The 15,956-nt window shown below is 41.9% G+C and overlaps 1 protein-coding gene across 1 annotated transcript in view; it reads left to right on the top strand.

Annotated features, from left to right (window-relative positions):
- THSD4 (thrombospondin type 1 domain containing 4) overlaps positions 1 to 15,956 on the top strand; it is a 691,206-nt gene that overhangs the window by 499,221 nt on the left and 176,029 nt on the right. The window contains exon 8 of the mRNA XM_084897723.1: positions 3,040 to 3,244. Within this exon, the coding sequence (XP_084753849.1) occupies positions 3,040 to 3,244 (205 nt within the window). The remainder of the gene's footprint in view (positions 1 to 3,039; positions 3,245 to 15,956) is intronic.

The raw sequence follows: 15,956 nt of genomic DNA, 5'->3' as shown, positions 1-15,956 counted from the left end.
CACTCCTTTAGCCATGCCATACCTGGACACCCAGTCCAAATTGCCCCTCATTATATCATCCAATTCTCACATGTGGCCTGGGCTGAAGAAGGGACAGTTGTCAGATATGTAATTACCTAAAAATAAAGATCTTGAATGCATATTATCTGCCCAGTTCTCCTTGTAGGATTGTCCCTCCTGCTTTGTGAAGTGCCTGTGAGGCATTTGGCAACTCCATGACAACCCAGACTTTCAGAGATTCAGGGTGATCACTAATACACTAGAAGGGTGCTCTGTCAGCTTTTGTCTCCCCCAAGAAAGGTTTCATACTTTTATTTCTGATTTCTCTTTTGAGGAGTGAACACTGGGCATTCAGAATCCAGAGCCGGGTCCTGAAGAGACAGAATGTCACCCCTTTAGTTCTTACCATTGCTTGTATGGCCATACTCTTCCCTGTAGCCAACCTCCAGGATATTGGATGTCTGCTAGGAAGAACTGCCACCCTCCCTCTCAGTGTTGAGATTCTTCCAGAGTGGCTGGCTGCATTGCATAGGGATCTGGGGGGACGGGGGTAGGGGGGGGGTGGGGGGGCAACCCATTACACTGTGCAGAGCATTTTGATAGAGTGTCTGATTCACAAGATAAATGACATTTTGTCTGTGTCTATGGTTATCTGAAGCAATACATGGCAGTGGACTTTCCTTGTGATCACCCCATTCTAACTGGGCTTGGGGCTGAGGATTGATGCCATTGTCTGTCCCATCCTCGGCAACTTTCATTCACTCTTGAAATAACCCTACCCTTTGTTTACAAGAGAAAAACAGTGGCTAGACTGCGTGTTATCCCCACTCAAAGACATAACCACACCACAGTCCAAGTTATTATCTGAAAAACTAATCTGAGCATTGCCCTCCCATTCTTCAAACATCCAGTGACTGTGGATCCCATCCGGCAAAATTCTAGTACTTCACCCTGGCAAACAGATTCTTGACAACTTCACCTGAATGTTAAAGCCCTATTCCATCCCTCCCAGCAACCCTACTTCTCAGCATGTCTATGAATATATTCTCCTACTTTTTACTTCCTAAGCCTTCATTCTTATCTCTATGCTATCATGTGCATTGTTCACTTTACCTGGGTGCCCCAGGAGAATGAACTCAGTCTGGGACAGTCAAGACATGGTGGGAATAGGTCCTTGGTGGGGAAAGTGGGAGATTAGATGTTGCTGGGGAGGGAGAGAGTGCTCATCAGCTTTTCTGTCCTTCTTCCCCATCAGTGACAGAGGCACTCCTTAATTCTGTTAGGATGTTGCACCATTGGATCTACTTGCCAAAATCTCTGTTGGTGGTGGTATTTTGTTTGTTTGTTTGTTTCAAAGCAAAGGAGAACTGAGGAGTTGAGAAGGTGGAAATCGTGTGTGGAAAACATTTTCCCCTCACTAAAATATGCATGGGACAGGGGCAAGAAATATTTGAGCAAACACTGCATTTTGAAAGGCTAATTGGATATGAATGAACATATTGAAATGATGTTCTGTTATTGTCAAAAATAATGTTTTGCAGAGAAGCTATTTGTGAAGAGAGACTAGTAATTGTTGATGGACTAACTGCTCTCAAGTATATGGCAGTAATAGTGCAGACCTGGAATGCCTAAAGAAGGATGTCAGTCAATGTGAACTTGGAGGGGAAGAATGAACACTTCCTGACTTGACTCTGCCTGTATGATTTGACCCACAGGACACACATGCACAGCCCCAGGCTTGTTTAACAAGATCAGAAGTGGACTTTTAATGGTTTGCAGACCATTTTGCTCCTGAGATGAGGTCTGATGGTTAGAATTGAAAAACCAACACAAGCCTGTCTTCAGCAAACATGTGTCTAAAGTTTTAGAATTCTATTCTGGTTTCAAGTACTGTTCCATATTCTCATACCTCAGTGAAATAACTCTGTCATCCAGTATTTCATTGTCCATGCCACAATCTACTATTCCATCTGCTTGGGGAGATGTGACAGAATTCTTTGCTCAGACCATGTGTTCCCATTGGGGGTTTAGGAGCGCACTGTGAGCTCTCTGGCATCAGCTCCAAGAGTGGAAAAGGATTCCATGCTGATTGTTTATTCTTATCCAAGGTTTAGCTTTTTTTATGCAAAATAAAATTGCTCCAACAGAAATATAAATGGGGACTGGGAAGATAAAGCAAAAAAAATCTTGGAATGAGAAATGAGAGATTCTTTCAGGAGGAAATGTTGGAAGTCAGAATTCCTTTAAACACTTTAAACACTAATGATAATGCCTGGACCATCTTTGTACACCCCTGATTTAGATGTGATCATCCAGGTTGCTAATGTTTCTGGCCCCTGCTTCCCTGCCCCTTCTGCCTTGAGGAAGTGCATTGGAGGAGCCAAACAGAAGTCCTCTGTCCAGCTCCTCAGAGCCACAGTGAACAATGGAACCCCAAATTTCAACAAATTTAATTTCCTAAGAAACTGGGCCTGAGAGCATGACTTTTGGGCATACTTTGCTAAATGTTTGTATTATCAAGTCATTTAGAACATAAAACTTGGGGACAGACCCCAGTGTTAATTACAGCACTTATGGTCCCAAAGAACTTGTTTATATAAAAGCCCCAACATGGCCTGCCTCTCCTCTCTGAGTCCCTTGGGGGATGGATTTGCAAAACAGCTTCACTGTCCAGCCTATGTGATAGGTGCCTGTAGCCCTACACTCTCCCTACCCTTATCCCTGCATTATTTTTCTCTTGGTCATTTTCTACCACCAAATGCATTCTTTAGTTTACTTATCTTGTTTACTGACTGTTTCTCCACCAGCCCCTAGAATTTACATTTCACACATACCTAGAAGAGAACATCCTTGCCCAGAGTAGTTGCTCTGTAATAATCTGTTGAGTGAAGGAAAGCAGGAACTTGCTCATCTGCAGGAATGAAATGGGGCTGAAGCAGGGTCAGTTTGAGCTCCACCACTAGAGTTTCATCATTTTTCCCTTTCCTTGGATGCTGTTGAGAAATGCTACAAGAGTCTTCTGTTTCCACCTCTTTGCAGAGCATCGGCTGTGATGACTACTTAGGCTCCGACAAAGTGGTGGACAAATGTGGGGTGTGTGGAGGCGATAATACAGGCTGTCAGGTTGTGTCAGGCGTGTTTAAGCACGCCCTCACAAGCCTGGGCTACCATCGAGTTGTTGAGATTCCCCAAGGAGCCACAAAGATCAACATCACTGAGATGCACAAGAGCAACAACTATTTGGGTAAGTTTGATCTTTTTCCAGAGGAAACATGTCACTCCAGCTGGTTTATTCTAGGGTGGTGAGATGAACACAGCAATGTCCAGAGGTTCTCAGATATGTGGTGTCACTGGGAATGCCAAAGCAATGTCTTCGCAATGAAATGAGCAGCTTGGGTGGAGAAAATTTAAAAAGTCATAATTGCAAGTAAATGCTTAATATTTACATGAGTAAACCATCCTTTGCTCTTTCCAAGAGAAACATGATTATGAATTCAACTAGAGGCTGGGTGCACTAATTTGTGTACCAGTGGGGTCCCTTGGCCTGGCCTGGCCTGGCCTGTGGGATCTTGCCAAAACTGGCTCTCTGACATCTTCCAGGGGGCCCCAGATTGTGAGAGGGCACAGACCAGGCTGAGAAACCCCCAGCAGTGCATGATCGGTACCGGGAGAGACGTGGGAGGTTAGCCAGCCAAGGAGGGACTATAGGAGAGCTCCAGGGCATGTCCGGCCAGTCTTGCTCAAGCCCCAGCAGCTGGACCCCAGCAGCAAGCTAACCTACCAGAGTGTCTGCCCCCTGATGGTCAGTGCACGTCATAGCGAGCAGTTGAACAGCCTTAACATATTATTAGCATATTACACCTTGTTTGGTTGAATAGCCCACTAGTCTACCACATAGCTACCGTGTTTCCCCGAAAATAAGACATCCTCTAAAAATAAGAGCTAGCGCATGGAAAGATAAGACATCCCCTGAAAATAAGACCTAGCGCAACTTTGGGAGAAAAAAATAATATAAGACACTGTCTTATTTTCGGGGAAACAGGGTAGCATATTAGGCTTTTATTATATAGAATAATTGGCTAAACTGTCTTTCTGAGATGGAGAAGCTCTTTGTAGAGCCCAGAGTTCTGCCAGTCTTTGTTCTGTTGGAGTTTGAAGTAGCCAAAGGCAGTTAATGACTCTGTCTGGACCTTTACTCCCTGGGGGTCTAAAGCAAAGCCATTTTTTTTTCTTCTTCCTGCCTCATCTGCCTGGGGTGACAGTAAGTCTGTGTCTTCTGAACAGCTTCAGAGCCTCTCAGCAATAATTTGGGGCAATATTATCAATAGGAGAGGCCATTTTTAACCCATTTTCCCACAAAAGGAATTTTTTGTTGCTTTCTGAGTTTCTAACTGATTGCATTTAAGTAAAACAATATAGGTCTTACAAATTAATTTTTACCAATTTCTAATTCAAGTAAGCATATACAAATCAGCTAACAAAACACTATTAGGAAAGCAATTTCTTTTAGTGAAAAATACTCATTTTTAGTGAACAATATTCTTTTTTAGGTTTGAATTACTAATTTAACAGGAAATTAAATAGCCCAGCAGGTCCCAGGCATTGTTCTTAGTACTTTACATGTGTTAGATTGCTGAACACTCTCAACAGCCTTATGGGATAGGAACAGTTCCCATCCCCATTTTTAGATAAGAAAATAGGCACAGGGAGATAATGTAACTTGTTAAGGTCACAGAACAAGGAAGAGGTAAACATGGGATTTGAACCCAGGCTGTCTTTTCCAAGAGCAATAGTATACTAAGAGATAATGCCTTGGAGAAATTCTTAGAACCAAGGTCTACCATTAGCCATGCAATGGTCAATGACTCCAGTAGTTGAGAGATCATTAATTTTGCAAACTTTGAGCATCAGAGTCACCAAGAACTCCAGATTCTGCAACTCTTCTTTCTCTGCAACCAAAATTAGTCTCACTTAGTTTTGTAGGGGGGTTTTTGTTTTGTTTGTTTGTTTGTTTTTGTGTGTGTGTGTTTTGTTTTGTTTTGTTTGCTGGGAGGAGGAAGTGATAGCAGATGGAACTCTGAGACAAACCAAATTAAAGTGTAAAACCATTACGTTTGCTCTGGCAAACCTAGGAACCATCAGAGTGGCAATAGGCCTAGGTTCCCAGTGAATGGTTTCTGTGTTATTTTTTTTTTTAACTTTTAAAAATATTTTTTTTATTGATTTCAGCGAGGAAGGGAGAGAGATGATAGAAACATCAATGATGAGATAGAATCACTGATGGGCTGTCTCCCACAATCCCCACACTGCGGATGGATCCTACAACCCAGGCATATGCCCTGACAGGGAATCCAATGGTGACCTTCTGCTTCATAGGTTGACACTCAACCACTGAGCCATGCTGGTAGGCTTGTGTGTTATTCTGAATTGTAGGAAATAGTCTTGTATGTTCCCTCCTTTCTTTTGTATTATTAGGAGACCACATTTGCATAAACATCCTGTCTTCTAGAATGGGAGTGTTCTTCAGGATTATTTGAAATGTGGTGTTCAAATGCACCAACAAACAATGCCACTTTTTGTAAACTTTGTGTTGTTTTAGTAAGTTTTCCCTGGCTTGAATTAGTCCTACTCAGCCAACGGATTTTAAAGTTGTGTCCTCTGAACAAAAGACCCATATCCTGGCTAAATAAACACTGGGTGTCTGAATGGAAACCACTCAGTGTTTCCATCTTGCAGATGGAATTGGAATCCTGATCTTGGAAATATTCATGAGAACAATAGGGTAAAGACATTCAGGGCCCAGCAGAGCCCCTGACATTTATTAGCAACTAGGGGCCCAATGTAACAAAATTGTGCACCTTGAAAGGAACAGTGGATCCGCTAGGCTGCAGTGGGCACATGGGTGGGTCTCTGCCCTTCTCCATACCCCCACTCAAACCCTCCTGCTGCAGCCAATGGTCCCCTGTCTGCCAGCAGCCCCTCTCCCGCCATCACCACTCCCATGTGCTAACATTGCCAGCTCCGCTTGAGCCCGCTGACAGTGTGGAGCAATTGGGGCTGTGCCAGAGTGGGTATGAGTGGAGCCAGCACTGTCAGCTGGTGTAAGTGGTGGCTACTGCCCTGATCACCCCTCAGGAACAGGGGGGAGTGGAGAAGCCCTCAAGGGTGATTGGAACCAGCACCAGGAGTTGGCAATGGATGTGAGCAGGGTCAGCACCGGCAGTGGGTGCAAGTGGTGGCTCCAGCAGCAGGTGCAAGCAGTGGCTCCGGTGCTGGCAGAGGGTGTGAGAGCAAAGAATTTTCAGTAATCACCAGAGGCTCACCTCAATGACAGTGACTAATATTGGTCTGGCACCCCCGCTCACCTGCTCCACCATACCACCACAGCCAATGCCCACTATGTTCTGCACTCTGCCACCTCCTGCTGATGGCTGCCATGTTCCGCACACGCCCCTTCTTGATCAGCACATGACATAGCGACCAGTTGTTAGGTTGTTCCGCAGTTTGGTCTATTTGCATGTTAGGGTTTTATATATATAAATGGTTAAATATTCAGTACCTTTCTTTTTGTCTCAGAGAACTTGTTATTAGTCAAAGCTTTGTGGAATCAAAATTCCACCTCCCCCTCAAAAAGATGAAGATGAGACAGAGGAAATTGGAAGTACCGAATCAATGAGAGGGTGATTCAGAAAGTTAAGTTAAATTTATTTTTCCTATAAACCATTAGAGTGCATGAGAAATTCAAAGTCTGTGCAATATTACATGATGCCACATGGGCAAAGAAGAAGTAGAAACAGAAAGAAGCTATAGTGAAGGTGGTTCCAGAGGTGATGACCAGGAGATTCTGGCTGTAGAACTTAAACAACACTCATGATGCCCTTTTCTTTTAAATTCTTTTTTTTTTTTAATTGGGAGGTAATTCACATTCCATAAAATTCACCCTTTGAAAGTTCACAGTTGTTGGGATGTTCTTTTTCTCATCACAAGTGCTTTCTTTACCTATCCGACTTATCCTGCTAAGTCTTCTGTGAAGTCAATGTGTTTTAAAAGTTAAAATTGCATGGGATTACTTAAGATCTGTCCAGCTATTTTGAACTGTCCAATGACTATTTTTTGAATTACACATTTCCAAATGTTGAAACATTTTCCAAAGATATATTGGTGGGTTTCTCCACAATTTTCCAGGTAATTATGAAAGTTTTGGTTTTCTTTCTTACCTTGAGATATTGGCTATATAAACTGTATTTTGTATAAAAGTTTAACTTGGTTCACATAATTGATTTTGTTGTTTGTTCTGCAGAATAGGCAATATTGATAAAATAAGTAGTTCAAATTTGTATCATTGCTTTAAAAAATATATTCAACTTTAATGATTTTTTTCAGTTGCCCTACCTTTAGTTATTTAGTTATTTGTACTACAAAACAAACTTTTCTCGGGAAACACTTTGTATTTTCTAATGAGAGACTCTCCAAACTTGATAGATAAAAAATAGAAGGTGGTTTAATCATTTGAAAGGGTTTTTAAGCCCTCAATATTTAAATGACTGGAGGCCACTCACTCAGTTAATAATAGAAGTTGTGCTCTATGAATACACAGCACTTGGTCTCTAAGCATTTTTACTTGTATTGTCTTCTGACTTTTAAAATGAGACATAGTTTACTTTTCTTGCTTCAAAAAAAGATTTGGCGTGATAGTTACTAAAAATGTAATTATAGAATTAGGCTATGAAAGTTGAAATTTTAAAACAAAATACTACATAGAACAAGGAGGCATGTATACCAAAAACCTTGGGTAATGTGTAAGTAGTAAGTTTATGGTTTAATTTGGTTTGGCCATCAATAACTGAACCTGCTGGACTCAGGTTCTGAAGGCTGAGTCTGGCACCAGCCCTGATGTAGCTCACAGTGGGACAGGGCCATGCAGAGCTGGGGTCCAGGCCAGCTCATCACTTCACGTTTCTCTGGGCAAAGCTGGAGAAACCATGGTGTTGAATGGTGCACAGATTTCAGGAGGTAGGATGTTTGCCTCATTTTAAGTTAGAAACCAACTGAATTCTACAGAATTCAGCCCCACTTCTCAGTAGAATGGTTAATTTGAATTTGTTCACGTGCTCTAAAATGTAGACTAGTTAGTGGCTTATAGATTCCTATTTTTTTTTTTAATGGAAAAGACTTTGGAACTGCTATATTTGTGGTAGGCTATGTATTTTCCTTTTGCAGATGAGTTACTCAGAACTCTTCTCTTTGGAAATAAAAAATTAAATCTAATTTTACTAAAATGATTAATATTTTATATTATGCCTCTTCCTTAATAAAATATGTAAAATTATTTTAGCTGAAATACCAGTGTTTGGCATAGTTCAGACAGCTCAATTTCCTAATGTCATAATGTAAGATTAAGAAATCAGACATAAAAGCATCCCAGACAAAAATTGATTCTACAGGACAGTCATATCTGCCAATGTGTTACATTGTCACAGAACCTTAGACTTGGAAAGAATTTTTTAAACATCTGTAAGATTTTAAAAATAAACTGGCAATATCTTTACTTTCAAGTATGTTTTCTTAAACATTTTAAACAATAATAATAATGGTTTGCATTAATATCAAGTATCATGGATCATCTATAATTTGCAAACTTTAATTTATTAGTTTAGCAGCTTTCTATATGGAAAAGGCTGGAGAATTTTAAAGTGATGTCTTGTATTTGTATGACAATCTCTAATATTTTTTTTCATTCACATTGTTAAAATTTTGAACAGTAGAGACAATATAGAGCAAAAAGATAAAATTCCTCCTTTATGCCAACCCATGCTTGATCCACTGCTTTCAAGTGGAAAGACAGAGATAAATAACCACTCTTTTTTTGTTGTTGTTGTTTTTTAATCCTTACCTAAGGGATTCCCCCCCCCCCCATTTATATTCAGAGAGAGTGGAAGGGAGGGGAAGAGAGAGAGATAAAGAGAGAGAGAGAAAGAGAGAGAGAGAGAGAGAGAGAGAGAGAGAGAGAGAGAGAGAGAGAGAGAGAGAAACATTGATGTGAGAGAGACATATTAATAGATTGCCTCCCACACATGCCCCAACGAGGGCCAGGAGCTTGCAATCAAAATACATATCCTTGACCAGAATCGAACCTGAGACCCGTCAGTCTGTGAGTCGACACTCTAACCACTGAGCAAACCAGCTAGGGCTAAATCACCACTCTTAACAGCTCAGTGGGTATCCTACAGTCCTTTGAGAAAGTACGAATAAATATATATTTTCTAAAATTGATATTACTGTACACACTTTTTGCACTTTGAGGCCCAGTGCATGAAATTTGTGCACTGGGGGAGGGGGGTGTCCCTAAACCCAGCCTGCATCCTTTCCAATCTGGGACTGCTGGCTCCTAACCACTCGCTTGCCTGCCTGCCTGCCTGCCTGCATGATTGCCCCAAACTGCCCTTCCCTGCCAGCCCTAATCACCCACAACTTCCTGATCCTGGGCAGTCTGACATCCCTCTCCCAATCCAGGATTGCTGGCTCCCAACTGCTCACCTGCCTGCTTTCCTGATCGACCTCTAACCACACCCCTAACAGCCTTATTGATGTCTAACTGCTCCCCTGCTAGCCTGTTTGCACCTAACTGCCCTCCCCTGCAGGCCTGGTCACCCCTAACTGCCTTCCCCTGCTGGCCATCTTGTAGTGGCCATCTTGTGTTCACATGGGGGCAACCATCTTTGACCACATGGAGGCAGTCATCTTGTGTGTTGGAGTGATGGTCAATTTGCATATTACTTTTTTATTAGATAAGCTATTTTCTTCTATTATTTTTTATAATCATCTTTTTATATTTAAATATTTAATCCATCTGGAATTAATTTTTTTTTGTGGTGTGAGATAGGGAATCTAACATTTTTGTCCAAACAGACAGCTGTCCCAATACTATTTGTAAAATTTCCCTCACTAATTTGAAATGCCACCTCCACCATGTATTAAATTCAAATATATATAGATTTGTTTATGAATTCTCAGTCTAGGTTTATTGATTGATTTGTCTCTTCCTGTTTAAGTACCATATTGTTTTATATATATATATTTGATTTCAGAGAGGAAGAGAGAGATAGAAACATCAATGATGAGAGAGAATCATTGATTGGTTGCCTCCTGCATGTTGGACTGAGCCCATAACCCAAGCATATGCCCTTGACCAGAATTGAACCTAGGACCCTTGAGTTCCCAGCTGATGCTCTATCCCCTGAGCCAAACTGGTTATGGCCATATTATTTTCATTACTGAAGTTTTGAATGTATGTGTTTTATTCTCTTTTAGGCCAATTCTCTGTCCCCTCCCCAATTCCCTACTCAAACACTTTTTTCCCTTAAATGTTCTTATATGTTCTACATACTCTTTTTTTTTTTTTTCAAATTGTGTGCTACTTTATTTTTGTTGTTGTTGTTTTTAAATAAGTTTTTATTGTTCATATTATTATATGTTCTACATACTCTTTAAAATCCATAAAACTTCTGTTAAGATTTTAATTGAGATTGCAGTAAACTTGGATTAATTTGAAGACAAAAAATTATTCACAATATTAAATCTTTTAAAATATTTCTATTTTTATTGATTTCATAGAGGAAGGGAGAGGGAGAGAGAAATAAAAACATCACAGATGAGAGAGAATAATTGATCATCTGCCTCCTACACTACACACACTGGGGATCAAACCAACAACTGGGGCATGTACCCTGATTAGGAATCAAACTGTTACTTCCAGGTTCATAGATTGACACTCAACCACTAATCCACACTGATCAGGCAATATTGACTCTTTTGATTTAGGAGAATGATATACCTCCCCACTTTATATTTTTTAATAATAATGTTTATTTATCTAGACTTTTCATATGTTTTATTATGTTATTCCTATGTATTTTATAGTTTTTCCTAATATAATATAAGATCTTTATTTCCATTATATTTTCAATAAGTCACACAGGTGTATGTTGTGAGTTTATTTTATATACTTATTTTGTATGTTTAGTCAGTTTATTATTTTTTAAATGTTTTTATTGATTTTTAGAGACAGGACAAGAGAGGGATATAGAGAGATAGAGCATCAATAAGAGAGGAACATCATCAATCAACTGCCTCCTCCTTGATCTCCTACTGGGGATCAAGCCTGGGCATGTGCCCAGACCAGGAATAGAACCAGTGACTTCTTGGTTCCTGGATCAACACTCAACCCCTGAGCCACATCAGCTAGGTTAAGTCAATTTATTTTATATATTTATTTATTCATTTTGTTTGAACCAAATCCATACACAGTTCTTCCTCGTGATCTATATTCTATGCATATTCATCGGCAACTAAAATATGGCCCCCAGGAGACTCTTTTAACAACTCTACTAATTTTTCAATTACTTGATATGGATTTTCTAAGTGAAAAATCTTAATTATCTGTGGATAATAATAATGTACTCTTCTTCGCAGTAGTCTATCTTTTCTTTCTTGTCTTGTTGCACTTAGATGCACACCTCTAAACAATTTTGAAATAGTCATAGTGGTAGTGGGCTTCCTTATCTTGTTCCTGACAATGGAATGCTTCTAATGGATGTTTGCTGAAGTTTCTGATAGATATCTTTTATCAAAGCAAGGAATTTCCTTTCTGTAACTAGCCTTGAAGATTTTTTTTTTTTGAACTTGCCCTTGTTTTGATAATGTCTAATTATCCTTAGTTATAAATTCATATTTTAGAGTTAATGGATATTTGCTTGTTATAAATACACTAGTGTCCTGGTGCATGAAATTTGTGCACATTAAAAGAGGATTAATTAGAAGAAATAATTTATTGCTATTTGCCCTTTCTCTATAATACAAGTGTCAGAGATGAAAGAAAATTAGTAAAATGTATATGAAAACCTTCCTCCTGTCAGAGTCTGGGCGCACCATAGGACCCACCCACATGCACCTCAAAATTGTGTGAGACCCAGACCTAGCTACCCCCCCGTATTGGGCTAGATCCAGACTCAGCTAATCCCACCATTGTCAAGCCTGGCCAGGTAGGGGTTGCAGCCTCAGGTCTCCCGGCTCAGCACTGGGAGGGGGCCACAGCCTTAGGTCCCCCTTTCAATCCCCACTGGTTGGGAGCAAGGCCTGAGTTCCCCCGATCCAGCACTGGGGGTACACCCTGAGGTCCCCTATCAAGCCCCGCTTTGTGGGGGGCATGGCTTGAGGTCCCCTGTCAAGCCCAGCCAGGCAGGGGGGCACAGCCTCAGGTCCCCTGGCCTGGTGCTGAAGTGGGAAGCATGGCCTGAGGCCCCCTGTCAAGCCCTGCTGGGCAGGGGGTGCAGTCTGAGGTTCCCTAGCCTGGTTCCAGGGTGTGGGGTGTGGCCTGAATTCCCCTGCCAAGCCCCACCTGGTGGGGAGTGCAGCCTGAGGTTTTCCATCCTGGGGCTGGGGTAAGGGGAGCAGCCCAGCACCAGGACAGGAAGCTCACCTTGAGGTCCCTCATCAAGCCCCACAGGGTGGGGGCATGGCCTCAGGCCCCCTGGCCTGGCACCAGGACAGAAGTGGCGGTCTGAGGTCCCCTGGCCTGATGCTGGGGCAGGAGGCATGGCCTGAATTTCCCCAGCCTGGTGCCAAGGTGGGAGGTGCAACCTGAAGTCCCCCAACTTGATGCCAGGGCAGAGGACACACCCTGAGGTCCCCTGTCAAGCCCTGTTGGGTGAGGGGCATGGCCTGAGGTCCCCTGTCAAGCCCCACGGGTGAGGGGAGAACTTAGCTTCAGGTCCCTGCTGGTTGCTCATTAAGGCTCCTAAGGGAACTTGGCCTTAGCTGTGGGGCAGCCATCTTTGTGATGAAGTAATGGTCAATTTGCATATTACTCTTTTATTAGATAGGATAAGTGGGTTTACTCCAGTTACTGTTATGGACTGAATGTTTATATCCACTCCCTCGCTCCCAAGTTCGTATGTTGAAATCCGAACCCCCCAAGGGAGAACCAAGATGGCGGCATAGGTAAACACCTAACTGCAGCCTCACACAACAATTTCAATAAAATACAACTAAAATATAAAGTGGACATCATCCAGAACTACAGGAAAGTTGACTGGCTGGAAATTCTACAACTAGAAGGAAAGAGAAAACCAGAAGGAAAATCAGAGGAGCTGTAAAAGCCCAAGGTACGGAGCCACTGTGTGCACGTGGGGCGGCCGAGTGCCTGTTTGGCATTCCCTAGCGGGAAGGAGATAAAAGCTCAGGACTGTGCTGAGCCCCAATTCCGACTGCACTGAAACCCAGTTCTGGGTGAGACCCTGGGAACCCAGGTTCATACAGAGGGATTCTAAGCTGTAAAGCAGAAACTCAGGGAGTGGTGAAAAGCAGAGCCCCGGAGTTGATCACATTACGCGCAGAGGACGGACTGTTGAATCTGCTGCTAGATTGCCCTAGCGGACAGGAGACAAAAGCTCCAAACTGTGCTGAACCCCAGTTCCAACTGCACTTAACCCCAGTTCTAGACCAGACCCTGGGGACCCAGGCTCATACAGAGGTAGCCTGGGCTGTAAGGCAGATACTCAGAGGAGCGGTGAAAGACAGAGCCCCAGAATCACGCACGTTGCGCGCAGAGGGTGGACTGTTGACTGTGCCACTGGATTGCTCTTGCGGGAAGGAGACAAAAGCTCCAGACTGCACTGAACCCCACTTCCAATCCCACTTCCAGCTGCACTGAACCTCAGTTCCAGGTTCATTGGGAGAGAGACTAGTCTGTCTGGTAACGGGCGAAACTTGAGGGCACCTTTCTCTCAGGTGCTTGCAGCAAGTACCAAAGCAGCGAGTACTTAAGGACATTGAGGAACACTGAGACTCAGGAACCTCATAGGGCGGGGCTGATGGAAGGCAAGGCTGTAGACTCCACCCTGAAACTCCGCCCAATCCAAGCTGAGCACAGAGGCTTTTGAATAAGGCTATCTCCTGGCATAGACACAGCTGATCCTCACAGCCAATTGGCCTGGAGATCAGTTCCTCCCAGTGATTCCAAAAACAATTAAGACTTATCTACAAAAGGCTGTACACACAGTCCACAAAGGAGTGCACCAAGAGTATCTACCTCAGATAACTGGGAGACTGACCCACTGAACCATATAGGACTCCTTAACACACAAAGCCACCCTACCAACTCAGGGAAGCAGCGAAAATGCCAAGACAAGGAAACAGATCACAAACAAATGAAATGGAGGACAAAAAGCGACTGGATATAGAGTTCAAAACCATGCTTATAAGGTTTTTCAAGAATTTCCTAGAAAAGGCTGGTAAAATAAATGATACCTATGAGGATATGAAAAGGGATCAACTAGAAATAAAGAACACATTGTCTGAAATAAAAAATATTATACAGAGTCCTAAAATCAGAATGGAAGTTCACAAGAATCAAGTCAAAGATTTGTAACACAAAGAGCCAGAGGACACTTCTCCGCAGAAGCAAGAAGATAAGAGAATCCAGAAAGTTGAAGATAGTGTAAGAAACCTCTGGGACAACTTCAAATGAACCAACATCAGAATTATGGGGGTCCCAGAAGATGAGAGAGAGCAAGATACTGAAAACATATTGAAAGAAATAGTGAAAGAAAACTTACCCCACCTGGGGAAAGAAATAGACTTACAAGTCCAGGAAGCACACAGAACCCCAAACAAAAGGAACCCAAAGAGGACCACACCAAGACACATCATAATTAAAATGCCAAGAGCAAAAGACAAAGAGAGGATATTAAAAGCAGCAAGAGAGCCAAAGCCGGTTTGGCTCAGTAGTAGAGCATCGGTCTGCGGACTGAGAGGTCCCAGGTTCGATTCCGGTCAAGGGCATGTACATTGGTTGCAGGCATGTACCCAGTAGGAGGTGTGCAAGAGGCAGCTGGTCGATGTTTCTCTCTCATCAATATTTCTAGCTCTCTATTCCTCTCCCTTCCTTTCTGTAAAAAATCAATAAAATATTAAAATAAATAAATAAATAAATAAATAAATAAATAAATAAATAAATAAATAAAAGCAGCAAGAGAAAAGCAGGTGGTTACCTGTAAAGGAGCACCCATACGATTGTCAGCTGATTTCTCAACAGAAACCATGCAGGACAGATGAGAATGGCAAGAAATATTCAAGGTAATGGATAACAGGAACCTACAGCCAAAAATACTCTACCCAGCAAAGCTATCACTCAGAATCAAAGGCCAGATAAAGAGCTTCACAAATAAAATTTAAAAAAAAAAAAAAAAAAAAAAAAAAAAGGTAAAGGAGTTCATCACCACCAAACCAGAATTGTATGAATTGCTGAAGGGGGTTCTCTAGGAAGAGAAAGAAAATAAAGATAAAAATTATGAACAACAAATATGTAACTATCAACAAGTGAAACTAAAAACCAAGGGAATTAAAAAACCTAATGAACAATATTAACTGTTGAATATAATAGAATCAGAGGTATGGAAGGGGAGTGGACTGACGATTCTTGGGGAAAAGAGGAGTGGGGGGTGCGGAAAGAGACTGAACATAAACTGTGCACCTATGGATGAGGACAATGGGGGGTGGGGAAAGGGCAGAGGGTGGGGTGGGAACCTGGTGGAGGGGGGGAAAATGAGGAACATTTGTAATAATATGAACAATAAAGATTTATTTTTTTTAAATCACTATCAAACATAACTAGACAAAATTATAAGTCATGTAGAACTTAATGAAGAGTATGCCAAAAATACAGGTGTTATATCATTTAAAAAAATAATAATAATAAAAATAAATAAACAAATAAATAAATAGGGGGGGAAAAGAAATCCTAACCCCCCAAAGTGGTGGTATTGGGAGATGGGGCATTTGGGAAGTGATTGGGTCATAAGGGCAGAGCCCTTGTGAATGGGATTAGTGCCCTCATAACAGAGGCCCCAGAGAGCTCCCTGACTCCTTCTGAATGTGAGGACACAGGGAAAAGACAG

Source organism: Pipistrellus hanaki (assembly GCF_964339955.1).
Source record: "Pipistrellus hanaki genome assembly, chromosome: 1".
In the NCBI taxonomy this organism is placed as follows: Eukaryota; Metazoa; Chordata; class Mammalia; order Chiroptera; family Vespertilionidae; genus Pipistrellus; species Pipistrellus hanaki.
This window is presented reverse-complemented; position numbering and strand designations above follow the sequence as displayed.